The sequence below is a fragment of the Triticum urartu genome, chromosome 1A, assembly GCF_056163025.1.
Source record: "Triticum urartu cultivar PI428250 chromosome 1A, HENAU_Tu73, whole genome shotgun sequence".
Lineage (NCBI taxonomy): Eukaryota > Viridiplantae > Streptophyta > Magnoliopsida > Poales > Poaceae > Triticum > Triticum urartu.
The window spans coordinates 105,772,334-105,786,054 of NC_141873.1; the positions used below are offsets into that span (position 1 = coordinate 105,772,334).

A 13,721-nucleotide genomic window follows, 5' to 3' on the forward strand; every position below is an offset into this window, starting at 1 on the left:
ACTCAAATCGTCAGTGAAGATGAGAAAATAGCGACATCCACCGCACGCTTCAATTCTCATTGGATCACATGCATCAGCATGTATGATTTCCAACAAGTCACTTGCCCATTTCATTGTACCTGAAAACGGGGTCTTAGTCATCCTGCTCGCAAGGCATGGCTCGCATGTGTCAAGCGATTCAAAACCAAGTGACTCCAAACATCCATCAATATGGAGTTTCTTCATGCATCTTACGCCAATATGACCTAAGTGGCAGTGCCACAAGAAAGTGGTACTATCATTATTAACTCTACATCATTTGGCGTGAACATGTGTATTACCACGACTGAGATTCAATGAACCATTCACATAGGGTGCATGACCATGAAAGGTATTATTCATGTAAATAGAATAACCAGTATTCTCTAACTTAAATGAATAACCGTATTGCAATGAACATGATCTAATCATATTCATGCTCAACGTAGACACCTGATAACATTTATCTAGGTTCAATACTAATCCCGAAGGCAGATGGAGCGTGCGATGGTGATCTCATCAACTTTGGAAACACTTCCAACACACATCGTCACCTCACCCTTAGCCAGTCTCCGTTTAGTCCGTAGCTTTTGCTTCAAGTCACCAATAATAGCAACTGAACCAGTATCCAATACCCAGGTGCTACCAGGAGTACTAGTGAGGTACACATTAATAACACGTATATACTTTGTTGAAGTTTCCAGCCTTCTTATCTACCATGCATTTGGGGTAATTCCGCTACCAATGACCGTTCCCCTTACAATAGAAGCACTTAGTCTCGGGTTTGGGTTCAACCTTGGGTTCCTTCACTGGAGCGGCAACTGGTTTGCCATCCATGAAGTTTCCCTTCTAGCCCTTGCCCTTCTTGAAACCAGTGGTCTTGTTAAACCATCAACACTTGATGCTCCTTCTTGATTTCTACCTTTTGCGGTCTTAAGCACCGCGAATAGCTCTGGGATCAACTCCATCCCTTGCATGTCATAGTTCATCACGAAGATCTAGTAGCTTAGTGATAGTGGCTAGAGAACTCTATCAATCACTATCTTATCTGGAAGTTTAACTCCCACTTGATTTAAGTGATTGTAGCACCCAGATATTCTGAGCACATGCTCACTAGCTGAGCTATTCTCCTCCATCTTATTGGCAAAAGAACTTGTCAGAGGTCTCATACCTCTCAACACGGGCATGAGCCTGAAATCCCAATTTTAGCTCTTGGAACATCTCATATGCCTTATGGCATTCAAAACGTCATTGGAATCCTGATTCTAAGCCGTAAAGTATGGTGCACTAAACTATCAAGTAGTCATCAGGATGTGTCTGTCAGGTGTTCACAACATCCACATACGATGTTGTAGGGGTTCGCATGTCGAGCGGTGCATCAAAGACGTAAGCCTTCTGTGTAGCAGTGAGGACACTCCTTGGACTACGGACCCAGTCCGCATCATTGCTTACAATATCTTTCAACTTGGTCTTTCTCTAGGAACGTATTGAAACAGGGAGCTACAACGTGAGCTATTTATCTACAACATATTTGCAAAGATAATTTAGACTATGTTCATGATAATTAAGTTCATCTAATAAAATTATTTAATGAACTCCCACTCAGATAGACATCCCTCTAGTCATCTAAGTGAAACATGATCCGAGTCAACTAGGCCGTGTCCGATCATCACGTGAGACGGACTAGTCAACATCGGTGAACATCTTCATGTTGATCGTATCTTCTATACGACTCATGCTCGACCTTTCGGTCTTCCGTGTTCCGAGGCCATGTCTGTACATGCTAGGCTCATCAAGTCAACCTAAGTGTATTGCGTGTGTAAATCTGGCTTACACCCGTTGTATTCGAACGTTAGAATCTATCACACCCGATCATTACATGGTGCTTCGAAACAACGAACCTTCGCAATGGTGCACGGGGGAACACTTTCTTGAAATTATTGCGAGCCTTGTTCAAGAATTCATCCGATTAACCAGTTAACTTGCCGATTAATCCCTACTCATAGGGTCACCGAGTAGCCGATAAACCAAAAAGTCGTCCGATTAATTGATTAGATGGCTGATTAACTTGCCGATTAGCCGATTAATCCCCTACTCGCTAGCCAACCGAGCAGCTACCAATTAACGATTTTCTCAACAATGATTGCGAGGGATCATCTTATTTAAGCTACCGTCGTTCTAAGCAAATAAGATGTAAAACATGATAAACATGACATGCAATCAAATAGTGACATGATATGGCCAATATCATTTGCTCCTTTTGATCTCCATCTTCGGGGCTCCATGATCATTGTTGTCACCGGCATGACACCATGATCTCCATCATCATGATCTCCATCATCGTGTCTTCTTGAAGTTGTCTCGTCATCTATTACTTCTACTACTATGGCTAACACTTTAGCAATAAAGTAAAGTAATTACATGACGTTTATGTTGACACGCAGGTCATAAATAAATTAAGACAACTCCTATGGCTCCTGCCAGTTGTCATACTCATCGACATGCAAGTCGTGATTCCTATTACAAGAACATGACCAATCTCATACATCACATATATCATTCATCACATCCTTTTGGCCATATCACATCACACGGCACATGCTGCAAAAACAAGTTAGACGTCCTCTAATTGTTGTTGCAAGTTTTTACATGGCTGCTATAGGTTTCTAGCAAGAACGTTTCTTACCTACGCCAAAACCACAACGTGATATGCCAATTTCTATTTAGCCTTCATAAGGACCCTTTTCATCGAATCCGATCCGACTAAAGCGGGAGAGACAGACACCCGCTAGCCACCTTATGCAACTAGTGCATGTCAGTCGGTGGAACCTGTCTCACGTAAGAGTACGTGTAAGGTCGGTCCGGGCCGCTTCATCCCACGATGCCGCCGAATCAAGATAAGACTAGTAACGGCAAGTAAATTGACAAAATCGACGCCCACAACAACTTGTGTTCTACTCGTGCATAGAAACTACGCATTGACCTAGCTCATGATGCCACTGTTGGGGATCTTAGCAGAAATTTAAAATTTTCTACGCATCACCAAGATCAATCTATGGAGTAATCTAGCAACGAGGGGAAGGAGAGTGCATCTACATACCCTTGTAGATCGCTAAGCGGAAGCGTTGCAAGAACGCGGATGAAGGAGTCGTACTCGCAGCGATTCAGATCGCGGTTGATTCCGATCTAAGCGCCGAACAACGGCGCCTCCGCGTTCAACACACGTGCAGCCCGGTGATGTCTCCTACGCCTTGATCCAGCAAGGGGAGAAGGAGAGGTTGGGAAGACTCCGTCCAGCAGCAGCACGACGGCGTGGTGGTGGTGGAGGAGCGCGGAACTCCAGCAGGACTTCGCCAAGCACTACGAGAGACGAGGAGGGAGAGAGGTAGGGCTGCGCCAACAGGGGAAGAACTTCGTGTGTGGGCTGCCCCTTTGCCTCCACTATGTATAGGGGGAGAGGGAGGGCTGCGCCCCCACCTAAGGTTTCCACCCTAGGGGTGGCGGCAGCCCCAATCCCCATCTGGGGTGGCGGCCAAGTGGGGGGGAGGAGGAGGCGCACCAGGCATGGGCCTTAGGGCCCATCTGCCCTTAGGGTTTGCCCCCTCTTCTCTCTAGGCGCATGGGCCTTGGTAGGGAGGCGCCCCAGCCCACCTAGGGGTTGGTCCCTTCTCACACTTGGCCCATGTATGCCTCCGGGGCCCGTGGCCCCTCCCGGTGGACCCCCGGACCCCTTAGGTGGTCCCGGTACACTACCGGTGATGCCCGAAACACTTCCGGTGGCCAAAACCATACTTCATATATATCAATCTTTACCTCTAGACCATTCCGGAACTCCTCGTGACGTCCGGTGTCTCATCCGGGACTCCAAACAACATTCGGTAACCGCGTACATACTTTCCCTATAACGCTAGCGTCATCGAACCTTAAGTGTGTAGACCCTACGGGTTCGGGAGTCATGCAGACATGGCCGAGACAACTCTCCGGTCAATAACCAACAGCGGGATCTAGATATCCATGTTGGCTCCCACATGCTCCACGATGATCTCATCGGATGAACCACGATGTCAAGGATTCAATCAATCCCGTATACAATTCCCTTTGTCTATCGGTACGATACTTGCCCGAGATTCGATCGTCGGTATCCCGATACCTTGTTCAATCTTGTTACCGGCAAGTCTCTTTACTCGTTCTGTAACACATCATCCCGTGATCAACTCCTTGATCACATTGTGCACATTATGATGATGTCCTACCGAGTGGGCCCAGAGATACCTCTTCGTTTACACGGAGTGACAAATCCCAGTCTCGATTCGTGCCAACCCAACAGACACTTTCAGAGATACCCGTAGGGCACCTTTATAACCACCCAGTTACGTTGTGATGTTTGTCACACCCAAAGCACTCCTACGGTATCCGGGAGTTGCACAATCTCATGGTCTGAAATGATACTTGACATTAGAAAAGTTTTAGCATACGAACTACACGGTCTTGTGCTAGGCTTAGGATTGGGTCTTGTGCTAGGCTTAGGATTGGGTCTTGTCCATCAGATCATTCTCCTAATGATGTGATCCCGTTATCAACGACATCCAATGTCCATGGTCAGGAAATCGTAACCATGTATTGATCAACGAGCTAGTCAACTAGAGGCCTACTAGGGACATGGTGTTGTCTATGTATCCACACATGTATCTGAGTTTCCTATCAATACAATTCTAGCATGGATAATAAACGATTATCATGAACAATGAAATATAATAATAACTAATTTATTATTGCCTCTAGGGCATGTTTCCAACATAATATATTGAGTAATGATAATGATTGGACACTTCCTGAACCAACTCCTAAGCCAGCCTCGAAGAAAAGAGGTATTCTATTTCTCAGTCCCGAAGGTATGCAAGAGGCAAAGAAATCTATGAAAGAAAAAGGTATTAAAGCTGAAGATGTTAAGAATCTACCGCCTATTGAGGAAATACATGGTCTTGATAACCCGACACTGGTAGTAGAGGTAAACTCTCTCTATAGATTTGATGAAGGTGATATTCCTTATAATAAGTCTGCTAGTCAATGCTTGGATGAGTTTGATAATTTTATTGTTAAACAAGAAAACTTCAATGCTTATGTTAGTAGACAACTAAAACGTAATGCTCACATGCTTGACTACTTGGGTGATTATATGAGTAGAACTGTTAATGATCTTAAGCTTATTAGTAAACATGCTTCCATGGTTACAACTCAAGTAGAACAAGTACTTAAGGCACATGATGATTTGCTTAATGAGTTGAATAGTAAGAATAATGATAATGTTGTTAGGGTTATGACTAGAGGTGGTAAAATGACTCAGGAACCTTTGTATCGTGAAGGACATCCTAAGAGAATTGAGCAAGATTCTCAGAGAATTAATACTGGTGCACCTAGTCCTTCTAATAAAAAGAAAAAGAAAATTGATAGGACTTTGCATGCTTCTAGTGAACCTGTTATAGACACACCGGAGAATCCCAATGATATTTCTATTTCTGATGCGAACCCACAAGGAGCTAAAGGTAAGATCAATATTCTCTCAAGTCCTATCTGCCACTGATACGACTCTACATACACCGAACGTTTCATTCCATCTAGAAATGAGAAATAAAACTACGCTGTGGGTATGAAGAGGGTAGCTTTGCATGATACCAGAGAGCTAAAATATAGAAATAGGTGTTGTTAACATAAAGTTAGAATATACTACTATATATTATAAATAGTGAGTGTGGAATAATGATGGATCGGTGTACGGAATTGTCCTAGGCAATTGTTAACAAGATCGGTAATCATTATTGCAATTTTATATGAGGGAGAGGCATAAACTAACATACTTTCTCTACTTAGATCATATGCACTTATGATTGGAACTCTAGCAAGCATCTGCAACTACTAAAGATCATTAAGGTAAAACCCAACCATAGCATTAAAGTATCAAGTCCCCTTTATCCCATACGCAACAACCACCTTACTCGGGTTTAAACTTCTGTCACTCTAGCAACCCACTATAAGAGAATCATGAACGTATTGCAACACCCTACAACGGGAATCCTTCACGTGTGCATGGCACGGAAGGCACCATAGGACATCACCAAAATAAAACATACAACTCAAACCAATCTAGATCATCAATCAACCCAAAAGAGAAAGAAATCTACTCAAAACATCATATGATGGCAACACATCATTGGATCATAATATGTGGCATAAAACATCATGTTAAAGTAGGGGACTACAACAGGGTGCGGGAGAGTGGACTGCTTAAAAGAGATGAGGAAGGTGATGAAGATGATGATGTTGCTGAAGACGATCACCGCGGCGATGGTGTCCCCGGCGGCACTCCGGCGCCACCGAGAGAGAGGGGGAGAGAGTCTCCCCCTTGTGCTTCCTCCTCCATGGCCTCCCCCTAGATGGGGAGAGGTTCTCCCTCTGGTCCTTGGCCTCCATGGTGATGATGGCTCCCTCTGGCTTCCTCCTCCATGGCCTCCGGTGATGATGGCCCCCTCCGGAAGGGTGCCAGAGAGGGCCTAGATTGATTTTTCGTGGCTACAGAGGCTTGCGGCGGCGGAACTTCTGATCTAGGGTTCTTTTCGGGGGTTTTGGCATTTGTAAGAATTTTTGGCGTCGGTCTCACATCAAGGAGGTGCCCGAGGGGCCCACAAGACCTCAGGGCGCGCCCCTGGCTTGTGGACTCCTCGGTCACCACCTGGTCCAGCTCTTGTGCTTCAGGGGTCTCTTTTGGTCCATAAAAAATCACCATAAATTTTCAGCCCATTTCGAGAACTTTTATTTCTGCACAAAAAAACGACATCACAGTAGTTCTGCTGAAAACGGCGTCAGTCCAGGTTAGTTCTAACCAAATCATACCAAAATAATATAAAATTATTGTAAACATGGCATGAATACTTCATAAATTATAGATACGTTGGAGATGTATCAGCCGCCGCCCCACGGTTCTTCTCCCGACTGCACCAACCCTCGTCATCGCTGCGTCGCCCCTTCGAGCCGTGGTGCCGCGGCCCGTGGTCCACCGCCGCCCCGAGACCGTCCGCTCTAGGCCGTCCCCGTGGCTGCACCGACCCTCGCGCCACCGATGCGTCGCCCCGTCAGGCCGTAGCGAGTGTGGCACATGGTCCACATCGCCGTCCCGAGACCATTCCCGCGGTTGCACCGACTCGGATTTCATCGCTGCGCCGCCCATCCGGGTCATAGCGCCGCGACCCGCGGTCCCCACCGCAGCCCGGACCTGCCCGCCGCGTCGCCCCTTCGGGCTGTAGCGTCGCAATCCCGCAGTCCACTCCGCCGTCCCTGCGCGTCAACCTCCCGTGGTATGCGTTGTGCCGTCTCCCTCGGCACGGGAACACCACCGTCCGCGCTGGTCTTCGTCACGTTGTCGGGCTCCTCATCTACTTCGAGCATCGTCGTCGCGCTCCTTACCAAGCCGCCGCCCGTCCACCCCCTTCATCTTCGTCCAGCACCAGTTCGTCGCCAGCGACGCCGTCATCTACCCCGCCAGCTTCATCTACGCCGACCACTGTTGGTGACATCGGCCCCGCGCCGATTGGCGCTGGAACCGTTGTCGAGTCCTTCTCTGCTGGCCTCTCCAACTTCTCTGACATGGTGTATAGCTCGTGCAGGTCCCAGTCTACGCATGCCCGGTGCTGGCAACACCGATGCGTGCCTTCGTCCACGATGTGTCGCCGAGCCTGGCAAGCCTAGAGCGGCGCTTCGTCAACTTTGTCTTCGTCCGTCTACGCATGCCGGTACTGGCAACCCCGATGCGTGCCTTCATCCATGATGTGTCCCTGGGCCTGGCAAGCCTGGAGCGGCGCTTCGTCAACTTCGTATTCGTCCGTCTATGCATGCTCGGTGCTGGCAACACCGATGTGTGCCTTTGTCCATGATGTGTCCCTGAGCTTGGCAAACCCGCCGTGCCACGTCGTCAACAACGTCTTCTTCCCGACGCACCACTACTTCGACACCACTGCGCGCATGACTAACTCAGTGCCTCCTTGCGCCCGCGGCTCCACGGTGACTTCCTCGACACCAGCCACCCCGACTCGACATCGACCACGACATTCTTTGCACGGCTACACCACCCTACGCTCTCGGCTACCTCGACAAACGGCACAAAAGGCTACCGCCTTGCTTGAGCAACCTCGTCGGTTTTCACTCCAGCCACGACTTCCGCGATGCATCGACTGTTACGACTCTGGGGGAGGGGGTGTCCGTCGGCTTGCCTTCGGATTCTTCTCCAGTCTCTCCGTCTGCGTCGCTACCGTTGTGACTGCGGGGGGTGTTGAGTATATGATTATTAGGAAGTATAGGATAGACTAGGATTTTGTCCTGCCTTGTCTTGTACTTCAAGTTTATCATTTTGTACTCCTATATATATATGCCCATGAGGATCAAGCAATACAATCAACGATTCCACCAATCCCTCTCCATCCTTCTAACATTTCGCAATCTAGCCCCCAAAGTCACACCAAACCATTTGTAGCGGCTTATACACACAGTGGAGCCGAACCAAACGCAGATTTCAAACACTTAAAATCGTTTGGAGTACCCCATACACACAGTGAGTGAAGCCAAACAATTTGACTTCATTAAGTGTAGGAATCACTTGGAACGGTTTGGCGTGACTTCCAGGACCAGATTCAGAAATAAATTTTGAATGGGATCAATGAAATAATTAATTAAGGTCAAGAAAGGGTCATTTAGTATATAACCAATACCAACTGCTGCTAAAGAAAGTCACCCACCAACCCCACAACTGGTAAATAAAAGACGTTGCCGGTGAAGGATCGAGCCACACAGCTCAGAGTCACATGCCACGTGATCCACAAAACGCGGTGACAAGCCAGCAAGCGCATGCATGCACCGGCCCTACTACGTACGCAAAACCCTAGCTAGCCATCTACCTTGGCCCTAGCCAATCAATCACTCAACAGCAAGCCCAGCCCGGCCCGGCTTGGCCCGGCCCTGCCTGTCTCCCTCCAAAGCCCTATAAAAGGCACCCCTTCTCCCCAGTGTATCAGTGTGCCTTGAGCTCATCGATCGTTCACTAACTACACACACATCACGTAGTCAGGCTAAGCTAGGAAGAAGCACTCGCCCCTCGGCGAGCATGGCGGCGGCCGGATCAGCTGCTGCTGGTCGTCCCAAGTTGGGGGAGGAGAAGCTGATCATCCGACCGGAGAAGGTGCGGTTCATCGACATCCTGTCCCTGCTGATCCTGCGCCGGCCCATCACCAGCTATGCCTTCGTCGACGCCGGCGACCAGACGACCCGCGACGTCGGCATCACGCCGGGCGACATCTTCGTCACGCTCACCGAGATCATCCAGAAGGCCCTCGCTGCTGCCTACTACCCGGCAAAGATAATCGGGGCCATCGTCGAGCTCCTCCTCAACTTCTTCGCCCTCAACGGAGGCCTGCTCGGCATCATATGGAACATCATCAGATGTACGTATTCACAGTATATCATATGACCATCTTGACCCTAATTAACTCATGCACTATCAACTTGAAATGGGAGCTAACACAAATTGAGACGAATATATGTACATGTGCACGACGCCAAGCTGATGATCAATTCCAGTTTAGCTGAACTTGATTTAATTTGAGTCACAAAATAAATTTACTATGTACAAACGTGTAGCGTGTTTAACTATAATCAAGTAAATGAGTAAAGGACCAACAAATTGACGACATGGATATATAAAGGTATGGAACCATGTGTAATGACTGCATGTGGTAAGTTTCTCTACATGGACGACCCAGAACGACACCATGTATGATCCTCTCTCTCTCTCTCTCTCTCTCTCTCTCTCTCTCTCTATATATATATATATATATATATATATATATATATATATATATCTCTGTGTGTGTGTGTGTGTGTGTGTGTGTGTGTGTGTGTGTGTGTGTGTGTGTGAGTGCATGGCTATTTTTCTAAATATTTTTTCTGTCTTACTATGTGCCATTCTCCATGCAAGTTGTTTCACATATTTCCTTCACACGTAATATTTTTATGTTTTGTTGTCAAATTAACTAAAGTTCGCCGTATTCTCACTATTTCTCCTTCTTCTTCTTATATTTGTCTTGTGTGTGTGTGTGAGAGAGAGAGAGAGAGAGAGGGGTTTTTCTTTATGGTTGTTTCCAAGTGCTAGAGTGTTAATTTAATCAAGTTTAAGTACATATATGTGCTAAATCCTTACAACAACACATAAAACACACATATATAAATGTGAGTTCATATTTACCTTTTCTTTATGGGAAGAAGTCAGATTTATGTGACTTTTAACTGTTGATATATAACAAAAAAATGAATATATATCTTCATAATTCGGAAGATTAAATCATCCAGTATCCTCAACGTAACGATAGAACTTGCATTTGAAGACTGTGTCCATGTGTAGAAGTCATGCATGTGGAGGGTTTGTAAGCAAATGACACACCATCAACTCGTATTTTTTATTTGTTCCCAAGTGTCATGTCTGTTTTTCCTTTCTTTCGTATGACCAAGTTACTGTCCTAATCAACGCATGCCACATATAATATATGCATATTAATTGCCATGCATATTTCCACCATAGAAAACACTTAAGTCAGGATATGTATGCATGAGTACGTAGGAGTACAGTTGGTTAATGAAGCAGCTCGCCTGTACAACAAATTTTGCTAGCATTTAGCAGCTGAACGTATCAGTACCTAACATGAATTGATAGCTCGTACTAGTCATTAAATCAAATGGAGCACGCATGCATGATAGCAACACCTGATCTGAATTGAATGCGCGTGGAATGGATGTAACGCATGACTTGATGCGCGCACTCCACATGCAGTTAAGCTGGTGATCCCGCGCCGGGAGGCGGCCAACTTCCGGACGATGATCGGGATGATCGACGGGAGGACAGAGCTGAAGCCGGCACCAGCAGCATCTGTCGGCGACATGCGGCAGCTGCAGGTGCTCGACGTCGTGGTCTCCGGCGAGGTGGCGGACCTTGAGAGCGGCGGGTACGTGACGGCTGGGACGCCCCTCGTCCTGCGCCAGTACCTCATCCTCGAGATCACAGTCATGGCGGCCAAGATCGCGTACGAGAACGCCGCCTTCGTCAAGAACGTGGTCAACAACGTGTGGAAGGTAACTAAAATTACACACATAAAATGATCAACAAAATCCTTTTCCTAAAAATATACTTACTCTACGTGCAGCAACGTAACTGCATACATTCTGATTATTAAAGGAAAAAACATTTAGAGACAAGTGAAATACAAGTGGACAGATCAAATGATCTAATGCGTTTTTCGAAGAAAAAAATGATCTAATGCGTTTTTCGAAGAAAAAAATGATCTAATGCGTACAAGTTGGACTATATGTATGCATGAGAACAGGACGGCAGCTAACACTGCTCAACGGTAGCAAGGACATCAATCATTTTGGGACAAACATATACACATGCGGGGCTTTAATTTTTCTATGCCAATCTGCATGCATGAATCGATGCGCGGAGACAAGTGTCTGTACAAAAATATATAGACATGTGGTTATTTTAGATCTGTTTTCCTATTGTGCAAAGTTATCATAGATCTGCTGACTCGTGCACAACTATGCACGGCCCCCAACGTCGGTGAATACAGGATGGATTTTCACGTAGCACATATAATTGTTTTCTAAAATGCTAAATTAACTGGAGATTGGATTACTAACTACCCCCAACCACCCCACCAAACCAAATCCCACACCAAGAAAATTTCACTGTGACTGCCCTGAATTTCACCGTAGGCCTCCACTGATATACGTGGACAAACTAGTAGAGATTTTCTTTCCCAACTGCATAATAATATTTCCTTCTAAGCCATGTAATCTTACATGTATATTAGCAGACATTTTAAAGAAGTTCGAATGATAACCAAGGAGCATTATATTTATATATCTAATTAGTAAGCTAATATATGTGCGCGGTAATTTGCAGTTCAATTTCGTGGGGTTCTACAACGGCTGGAACAGTAAGTACCAAAGCTAGCACGAATTAATCAAGAGATCGAGATGGTTAAACTACTTGGATCACCGAGAGAATTGCTAGTATTAATCTGTACGTATCTGCAGAGTTTCTCAAGGAGGACACGACACAGGCGTTCGTTTTCACAGATCGGGCCAAGGATGCGAGCGTGGTCGTGGTGGCGTTCCGTGGCACGGAGCCATTCAACATGCAGGACTGGTCGACAGACGTGAACCTGTCATGGCTGGGCATGGGCGCCATGGGCCACGTCCACGCCGGCTTCCTCAAGGCGTTGGGTCTCCAGGAGGAGGACGGCAAGGACACCAACCGCGCCTTCCCCAAGGACGCCCCCAACGGCGCCGCCCCCATCGGCAAGCACATCGCCTACTACAAGCTCCGCGAGGTGATCCGCGACCAGCTCAAGGCGCACCCGCAGGCGCGGCTCGTCATCACCGGCCACAGCCTGGGCGGCGCGCTCGCCGCCGTCTTCCCGGCGCTGCTGGCGCTGCACGGGGAGACGGAGATCCTGGGCAGGCTCGGCACCGTGCAGACCTACGGGCAGCCGCGCGTGGGCGACGCCACCTTCGTCAGCTTCTTCCGGGCCGAGGTGGAGAAGGCGACGGCCTTCTACCGCGTGGTGTACCGCTACGACGTGGTGCCGCGGGTACCGTTCGACGCGCCGCCCGTGGCGGAGTTCACCCACGGCGGCTCCTGCGTGTACTACGACGGGTGGTACGACGGGAAGGTGCTCCCCGGCGACGCGCCCAACCCCAACTACTTCGACCCGCGATACCTGCTGTCCATGTACGGCAACGCGCTGGGGGACCTGCTCAAGGGGGCCTTCCTCTGGACGAGGGCCGGCAAGGACTACCGCGAGGGCCCCGTCTCCCTGCTCTACCGCGCCTCCGGCCTGCTCGTCCCCGGCCTCGCCTCCCACAGCCCGCGCGACTACGTCAACGCCGTCCGCCTCGGCCGTATCGCGCCCAAGTCACTCCTCTAAAAGTCTAACTCAGACCCACTGTGTGTGTACGACCACAAGAGAGAGAATTGGTGATGAATAAGTTGTTGTTTCGGTTGTGTCGTGTCGTGTCGTGTCGTATCGTGTGTGTGCTATATTAAGCCTAGTACGCTTACGTGTTCCCCTGTGTGCATGCCTGCCGCTCTGTCTCGGCAATAAATCGATCCAAGGCCTTTATGAATATAATGCAATTGAAGGAGCTACTAGTTGTGGTAATTACTTTCATCAATCAACCGTATAATTTGTCTTCAAGTGTTTCTCCTCATCATCACATAAAATTAATTTGGGTTTTTATCATTTATATGCCACCGGTTGTGTCCCACTATTCAGTTTTGCCACTAGAAATTTCAACCGCTTAAAAATGTCATCGCTTCGTTAGACACATGCTCAAAAATGTCACTATAGACACCACTATTATGATCTCAAATCTTTTTTGCCATGTTATAATGACATAAATATCTATGGACCAACATGCTAGCTCTCCCTCTACTATCTCACTACAATAAAGTGTGAGGCCTACTTGATCCCAACATCGTTCTTATTTTTCTGTCAAATTATTCGCTTAGTTACTCCTGACAAGTGGGTCCACACTTATCATTGTGAGATAGATAGAACTGATATGTGTGTCTAGGCTTATTTTTGTCATATAACATGGTCAAC

General features: G+C 47.4%; 1 protein-coding gene across 1 annotated transcript; it reads left to right on the forward strand.

Annotated features, from left to right (window-relative positions):
- Positions 1-9,060: 9,060 nt before the first annotated feature.
- Positions 9,061-13,290, forward strand: LOC125549936 (triacylglycerol lipase OBL1-like). The gene is made up of 4 exons (XM_048712994.2): positions 9,061-9,503; positions 10,886-11,184; positions 12,017-12,050; positions 12,151-13,290. Exons 1-4 carry the CDS (start codon positions 9,167-9,169, stop codon positions 13,041-13,043), a joined length of 1,563 nt encoding a protein of 520 aa, XP_048568951.1. The 5' UTR covers positions 9,061-9,166; the 3' UTR covers positions 13,044-13,290.
- The last annotated feature ends 431 nt before the right edge of the window (positions 13,291-13,721 follow it).